General features: G+C 40.6%; 1 protein-coding gene across 1 annotated transcript in view; it reads left to right on the top strand.

Annotated features, from left to right (window-relative positions):
• The window catches only part of PTPN14 (protein tyrosine phosphatase non-receptor type 14), a 118,723-nt gene extending 111,347 nt beyond the window's left edge, over positions 1 to 7,376 (top strand). The window contains exons 17-19 of the mRNA XM_075337986.1: positions 2,386 to 2,620; positions 2,758 to 2,921; positions 6,336 to 7,376. Of these exons, the coding sequence (XP_075194101.1) occupies positions 2,386 to 2,620; positions 2,758 to 2,921; positions 6,336 to 6,464 (528 nt within the window). The 3' untranslated portion in view covers positions 6,465 to 7,376. The remainder of the gene's footprint in view (positions 1 to 2,385; positions 2,621 to 2,757; positions 2,922 to 6,335) is intronic.
• Positions 7,377 to 8,353: the final 977 nt, after the last annotated feature.

Consider the following 8,353-nt stretch of genomic DNA (forward strand, 5'->3'; position numbering starts at 1 on the left):
GATTAAAGATTACTTCAATATCACAGAAAGATGCACACACATTTCAGCAAGCATTGAAGGTAACAATAGCTATAAGGAGTCTAGTGACCGGAGGGTCAGACCATGAACCCAATATAAATAACATAGCAGGCAGGTAGCAATAACAATATATACCAGTTTATGTTAAATAATCCCTATTCTGCACTCACCCATGATAGTAAATGTGGAACCCGAGCAAAACGTGCCCCGACGCGCACGTTTCAATGTGGAACCCGAGCAAAACGTGCCCCGACGCGCACGTTTCAATGTGGAACCCGAGCAAAACGTGCCCCGACGCGCACGTTTCAATGTGGAACCCGAGCAAAACGTGCCCCGACGCGCACGTCCTATCCTCTAACATAGGCCTCCATTCCTTGTAGTAGTCTAGTTGCTGCCTTTGAACTGACTCTAACTTCTGAATGTCCTTTTTAAAATGTGGAGCCCAAAACTGGATCCCATATTCCAGATGTGGCCTTACAAGTGATTTATAGAGGGGTAACAATACGTTGGGATCACGGGATCTAATCTCTCTTTTTATACACCCTAGAATCTTGTTTGCTTTAGCAGCTGCTGCTTGACATTGAGTGCTGCTGCTCAGCTTATTTGTAATGAGAATACCCAAGTCCTTCTCCTGTTCTGTAGTCCCGAGTTTACTTCCATTTAATGTATACGCAGCTATAGGATTACTCCGTCCTAGGTGCATTACTTTACATTTATCAACATTAAATCTCATTTGCCAAGTATCTGCCCATTCTGACATCTTATCCAGATCTTTTTGTAATATTGTACTATCCAGGTCAGTTTTTAATATCCTACATAGTTTGGTGTCATCAGCAAAGACTGACACTTTACTATCAATCCCATCCACAAGGTCATTAATAAAGAGATTAAAAAGAATCGGTCCAAGCACAGATCCCTGCGGCACCCCACTGCTGACTATAGCCCATTTAGAGAATGTAGCATTTATGACTACTCTTTGTTTCCTATCTTTTAGCCAAGTCCTTACCCAGTTGCACATAGTTTCCCCCAGTCCTTGCTTCTGGAGCTTTATTATAAGGCTATTATGTGGTACAGTATCAAATGCCTTTGCAAAGTCCAAATAAATCCCATCAGCTGCATTACCAATATCCAGGTTTGAACTTACCCCCTCATAGACCCCAACAGGTTGGTTAGACACGACTTATCTTTCATGAATCCATGCTGTCTGTCAGTTATTATATTATTTTCTGCAATATATTTTTGCATGTCATCCCTTAAAATGGCCTCAAACTTTGCATACTACTGATGTCAGGCTTACTGGACGGTAGTTGCCTGGATCTATCCTCTTACCTTTCTTAAATATCGGTACCACATCAGCAATCCTCCAATCCTGAGGCACCAACCCTGTTACAAGTGAGTCTAAAAAGATGAGATACAGCGGTCTGTCAATTACGGAGCTCAATTCCCTCAATATTCGTGGATGAATGCCATCTGGCCCTGGGGATTTATCAATGTTTAATTTACTCAGACGTAGGCGTACTTCATCTTGTGTTAAATTAATTATATCGGGTGGTGGACTTTGATTTTTCACTTGTTGAATGATCCCTGGTACAGTCAGTTCCTTGGTGAATACAGATGAGAAATGAGAAAGTTGAACCACACGGAATAATTGTAGGTTTGGGGTTTTTTTTTTTTGGTTTTTTTTTCACCAATTCAAATTGATGGTGGAAAAATGTGACATTTCGCGAAAAAAATAAACTCAAATTTAAAAGAAATAAAATCTGAGCTTTTTTTTTTTTTGTTTTTTAATCCCTACTCTCCCCTTTATTATGAAAAAGGGATGGTTAAGGCTATGTCCGCACGTTGCTTTTTACCTGCTTTTTTGCTGCTTTTTCAACTGCAGCGTTTAATGCCAAAATGGTTGTGTTCTGCTTTTTAAGCAAAGTCTATGGGAATTTGGGTTTCTTGTCCGCACTATGCAGTTCAAACTGCAGCCTTTTTGTTGCAGAACTTTGGTCAAAAACTCAGCTTTGCAGTGCAAAACCCAAATGGCAAAAACAATTCACATGTCAGTTGTTTTTGCCATTTGGGTTTTGCACTGCAAAGCTGAGTTTTTGACCAAAGTTCTGCAACAAAAAGGCTGCAGTTTGAACTGCATAGTGCGGACAAGAAACCCAAATTCCCATAGACTTTGCTTGAAAAGCAGAACACAACCATTTTGGCATTAAACGCTGCAGTTGAAAAAGCAGCAAAAAAGCAGGTAAAAAGCAACGTGCGGTCATAGCCTTAGACTTAAAACTATCCAATAATAATGAAAAATCCCAGCGTTCGACAGAGTTTCCCAATTTGTTACGTATTTTTCTGAATCAGCATCTGTATATTTCATAGGAGGAAGCAAGAGCAAAGGGTCCCCGTTACTGGCCGAAACTGGGGTCCAAACATAACTCCGCAACCTACGGAAAGTTCAAAGTTACCACAAATTTCCGTACAGATTCTGGCTGCTACGCCACCACCGGACTAAAGATCAAGCATCTTCTGTCAGGTCAGGAGCGCACTGTTTGGCACCTGCAGTTCACGGACTGGCCGGATCATGGATGCCCAGAGGAAAGCCAAGGGTTTTTATGTAAGAATTCTGCTTGCTCAAGCTGACTTGTTTTCTGTTTTTATGTTTTTATTGCTTTATGGTGATTTTTTTATTTTTTTTTTTAATTTTATTTATTTATTTATTTATTTATTTATTTTATATTTTATTGCTTCCAGCATACCTAGAGGAAATTCAGTCTGTACGGCGTCACGCCAACAGCATGCTGGACAGTAACAGCCACTGCAACCCTCCGGTTTTGGTTCACTGCGGGGCAGGTGTCGGGAGATCCGGTGTGGTCATTCTCACTGAGGTCATGATGCGTTGTTTGGAACACAATGAGGTATGAGGCTTTGCGTGTAGCTTGATTTGTGAAATTTTTAGTTTTGTTATATTTTTATAAATCTATTTCTAATTTATTTATTTTTTATTTTTTTATACTCCTATTGTTGTTTTTTATATGCAAAAATATTTGTATAAATGTATATATATGTATTAAGAAAGCAACTGCAATTTTCTTTGCAATTATGGGTATGCTTTTAAACTCCACATCAAAAATCCCAGTACAAACTTTCCCTAAGAATGGTTTCATATATTAACCAATTGGAGAAAACAGCTACCGTATTTTTTTTTTTTTTTCATCATTTCACTCGATTTTTATTTATTTATTCTTTCCCTTCAAAATTCATAAGTTTTATCTTCCAGACTATGATTGGCTTTATGGTGATTCCAAATTTTATATGTTAAGTGATTTTATTTATTTATTTATTTATTTATTTATTTATTTAGGTGTTCTGTCTTTCTGTGGGATGAGTCATTGGTAGCATTTTGGAGTCCATATGACTTTATCTTTTTTTTTTTCATTTGGGGGTGGGAGATGAAGTTACCAAAAAAACCACTGATTTTATCTTTTTTTTTTGTCTTCTTTCACCATCTGATATGCATTATTTGATATTTTAATCACATCCAGAAATATAATGCAGGCTCAGGAGCTGAGGCCTCTATTATACCCAGCAGATGCTGTTTGTGTTCCATTGCCAGGATCTGTCTGTAACAGCAGCGACAGGAGCTACATCTGATCACTGCTGTCAATCACAGACATTAGTATTTAAATGGCCATGATTGCAGGATGCCGATAGGCGGTTATGGCAGTGGGGGGCCTATTAAAAGCCATCATAGCCTGTTGAACAACTCCTGGGAAACTTTAGAGAAATAGCCATACCACTGGCTCCATTGTACTGCAAGTGAAGACATTGCATATGTGACGCCCTGGACTATCCAGGTCGTCCCAGGTAGACACAACACTACACCCCCCCCCCCCCCTTCCCAGTTAGGTAAAAGCAGTCAAACTAAAATCCTTGTCACCACCCTCCAGGTTTGATGTCCACACCAGGGGAGGGGTGGAGTCAGGCGGTTGGCTCCACCCGCCGAGGAGTTCACAGGCCTGGAGGCGGGAACCCAAGTAGTAGTAGTCGAGTTGGAGTCTAGCTCAGGCCCTGGAAGGGTCAAGTTGAAGTCCAGAAGCAGACCTATGCTCAGGCCTGCCAAAGACTACTCCGGTGGCTGGGTTGGAGCCCAGTCACCATTGGCAAGGAGGCAGACGGTAGTGGCCGCCTGCAGGAGACTGGGAATACGACCGGTGGAACCGTAAGGGACCGGGACAGGGTAGTGGCCCGCCGGAACCGAACCGGGAAGCCAACTGGATACCGGAGTACCAGGCAGGGAACTCAGACCCCGAACTAGGCTAGAAGCCACCACCATAGTCGAATTAACTGATTACGGTCTGGACCTCAGGGGTTCATTCCCACCTAAGTCCCGATTGAAGGCAACAGCCCAACCATTCCGGATAAGTGCCACCGCCAAGGGCTAGAGATCCAAAGGGCCAGCCTCTGCGAGCAAACTGGCTCCTACGACAGATACACGTCGGGGAGCGGACTACCGGTGCCTAGGCACAGGAGTCAAGATTCACATAGAGGTGCAGGAGAAAGGCGGACATTACCAACCTAATCTGGGAAAAGCTGCAGCCGGCTGCGGGCCCCGTTCATCACTCCGTTTGGTTTACCAGTGACTCCAGTGTCTTGTGTCAGAGTGAATAGACCAGTGCCATCCGGCACCGCGCCGCGCTGCACCTCAACACTACATCCTGCACCCGGGCCCCGGCCCACCGGACCCCGGGACCAACATCCCCTACCCACGGAGGGGTCAACACCTAGCTGCGCTACTACACTGCTCCCGGGGGCCCCCACACCCTCACCGCAGCAGTGGTGTCTACAATCACCACAACCCGTGGGTGGCGTCACAAACTATCACTTCAAACCAAAAACACCCAAGTCCCCGCGTGTAGCGTCAACGTCCTTGCAGAGCGACGTGACCCCCGGGTCCGTGAGAGGCTCGAGCCACCACCTGCAGTACGAGCACGAATCCGAGCGGCTCGGCGGTCGCAGCCGAGCCCGCGGGGCGGTACACATCCTTAGTCTAAGGCCTCGGTTCCACTTGCGTTTAGTACGAACGAGTACAATCCAATAAAACATTGGATTGTCGTCGCACCAGTGCAAAACTATGGAGCAGTGTCCATCTGCGATTGATTTCTCGTGCCACAGCGTTTTGTGGAATGGATCACAGTATGCTGCGTTTGTCAGCGATTCTCGGCTCACGCACCCCTATACAAGTCTATGGGAGCGCATGAAAAATCGCACTGCACTAGCATATCATCCGACCGCAGTGCGATGTACACAGAGAAAGGCAGTGGAGGGGATGGGGAGAAAGTGCTCCCTCCCTCTTCTCCGCAGCTGTGATATGATCACAAGATTGCATCACAGTCGCATGGCTCTTGCAGCAGAGTGTCATTCGCATATAGCTTCTGATGATCTCGCATCACAAGCTATGCGCAAGTGGAACCGAACCCTTAGGCGTTAATGTCCTCACAAACCATCAAAAGGTGTCTGCACAACATTGGGCTACGAGCCAGATGTCTAGATACAGGTGTCCATTGACCTCACACCACCGCTTTCAAAAATTCATAATTCAGAACAAGACTGTAACTGAAGCTGAAATGGAGGTCTATCCTCTTTGTTAATGAGTCTTGGACGCAATGATAGCCGGAGACCGTGTGGACAACAGATGAAGAGGCCTTCACGATAGATCGTCACATCGGCCCTACTTCCGGGTTTGTGGTGTGGGGTGGCATAATGTGCCTGAAATGAAGACCAGAAGGAACCGGCTACCATTCATTAACAGCTCCGTGTTACATGGATTTGGTCGTGATACCAGTGCTGCGGCCATTTCTCGAAAGTGTCCCAGGAGTCATTTTTTGAACACAACACCTCCAGGCCGCATGTTGGTGTTGCTCATGCTACTATCAGCCTATGTGGCCTACAGTGTACACCCATGGCTGGAGCATCTCCAGACTTGATTCCCATCGATCACATCTGGGATGTCATTGGTTGTCAATTTCTCAGGAAGCTGCCAGCAGCAGATCTTGATGATTTGCCTAAGTGCATTCAGAACCTTCCTCAGATGACCATTAATGACCTCATTTATAGCAGCTGGGGTTAAAAGTGCACTTATACTCCATACTGGATAAATTGAGACGTTTAGAAAATGCTGTTTCCGTTTTTTTTCACCATTTACAGATCATTAACATGTTTATCTATACGAATTCCAAAATTGCATGACTTCTGTTTCAATGTTGAGGAGTGTGTATATCTGTATAAATTTTTTATTTTTATTTTATTTATTTTTTTTTATTTTATTTTAGAAAATTGGAATCCCAATGATGTTGAACTATCTCCGGGAACAAAGGATGTTCTTGATTCAGACGATCGCCCAGTATAAGTTCGTCTACCAAGTTCTCATCCAGTTTCTTGAAAGTTCCAGACTAATTTAATATTGTAACCATGTCCCTTTTTGTATTTAATATCATCTTATTATTCATCCGTTTTTGTTCCTCTTTTTTTTGTTTATTTTTAATAAGTTAATTTATTTTTCTTATTTATGTAAAAAGTTGGACAGTTTTTTATGATGATTTAGTGGTTGAGTTGTTTTGGTTTTTTTTCTGTTTTTTTAATCGGATGTCTGAACTTTTTATTCTGACGCCGAAGTCTGCAACTGTGCGAAAGAAATAAAAACAGGAAAAATTGCTTGTGTGAATTATAACTATTGTGCACTATTGTATATGCAAAGAGCTTGATTACATTTACTTTTTTTTTTTTTTAAATTTTTTTATAGTAATAATATATACTCGTGTCTAAAGCCTGCTGTATAGTTAGTATACATGAAAAATGCACCTTAACCAATTGTTGTTCAATTTCTAATTGAAGAGTACAGAATCGGTGACCATGTGCTCAATGGCCACCAATCAGAGCTCAGCCTTAAATTTTCTAAACTGCACAGGGAAAATAAAAACTGAGCTTTGGTTGGTGTGGTAGATATTTGTTTTTTTTTTGTAAATTTCATTAGTTTTTTTTAAACCTAAAATTGTCAAATTTATGAAAAAAAATGTATAAAAAAAATGCGTAACCATTTAGACATACTCTTCTGTGTGGCCAATTTGAGAATAAGAACAGCATCCTTAATAGTTTTGGGGGGCAATTTCTACTGTTTGTATAACAGTAAAAAAAAAATTGCAAAAAATGTTTATATACTATATAATATATACACACATTTATGACTGATCCATGGTATGCTATGAATAGAATGTATATCTTGAATTTACTGTGTGTGTGTGTATATGTGTGTATGTATGTATATGTGTGTATGTATTCTATTCTATTGTATATCTATTTTGTATATCTATTTTATTCGCGCTCTCATATTATATTAACAAAAATATGTATTTATTATGAGAGGGCGCATAAAATGTCAAAATAAATACCCATATATACACTGTATGTTTATGTATGTGTGTATAATTATATGTGTATTTATGTCAGATTGATGACAGACCTATTTTGTGATTTTTATATATATATATATATATATATATATATATATATATATATATATATATATATATATATATATATATATATATATATATATATATATATATATATACATATATATATATATTTTCCACTGTGGTTTTTAGACTTTTTATTGAAGAAAATAAAAAAACGTATAACAGAAGGTTAATAATGTTTGACAGATCTATTTTATGGTAATAATCAAGTGCATTTCAATATATTAGAATATCCTCAAAGTTGATTTCAGTAATTTAATACAATAAGTGAACTGCATATATTATATAGGCATTACACACAGAGGGATCTATTCCTATATATTATATAGAGTCATTACACACAGAGGGATCTATTTCTATATATTGTCATTACACACAGAGGGATCTATCACTATATATTATATAGAGCCATTACACACAGAGGGATCTATTTCACGTGTTTATTTCTGTTAATGTTGATGATTATGGCTTACAGCCAATGAAAACCCAAAAGTTATTATCTCAGAAAATTAGAATATTATATAAAATCATCTGGAAAAATTATTTTAAACTCAGAAATGTTGGTGCCTACTGAAAAGTCTGTACAGTAAATGCCTCAATACTTGGTCGCGGCTCCTTTTGCATGAATTACTGCATCAATGCGGCAATGTGGCCTGGAGGCGATCAGCCTGTGGCACTGCTGAGGTGTTATGGAGGCCCAGGTTGCTTTGATAGCAGCCTTCAGCTCGTCTGCATTGTTGGCTCTGGTGTCTCTTATAGATTCTCTATGGGGTTTAGGTCAGGTGAGTTTGCTGGCCAATCAAGCACAGTGATAC

This window comes from Anomaloglossus baeobatrachus, chromosome 3 (genome assembly GCF_048569485.1).
Source record: "Anomaloglossus baeobatrachus isolate aAnoBae1 chromosome 3, aAnoBae1.hap1, whole genome shotgun sequence".
NCBI classification, from domain to species: domain Eukaryota; kingdom Metazoa; phylum Chordata; class Amphibia; order Anura; family Aromobatidae; genus Anomaloglossus; species Anomaloglossus baeobatrachus.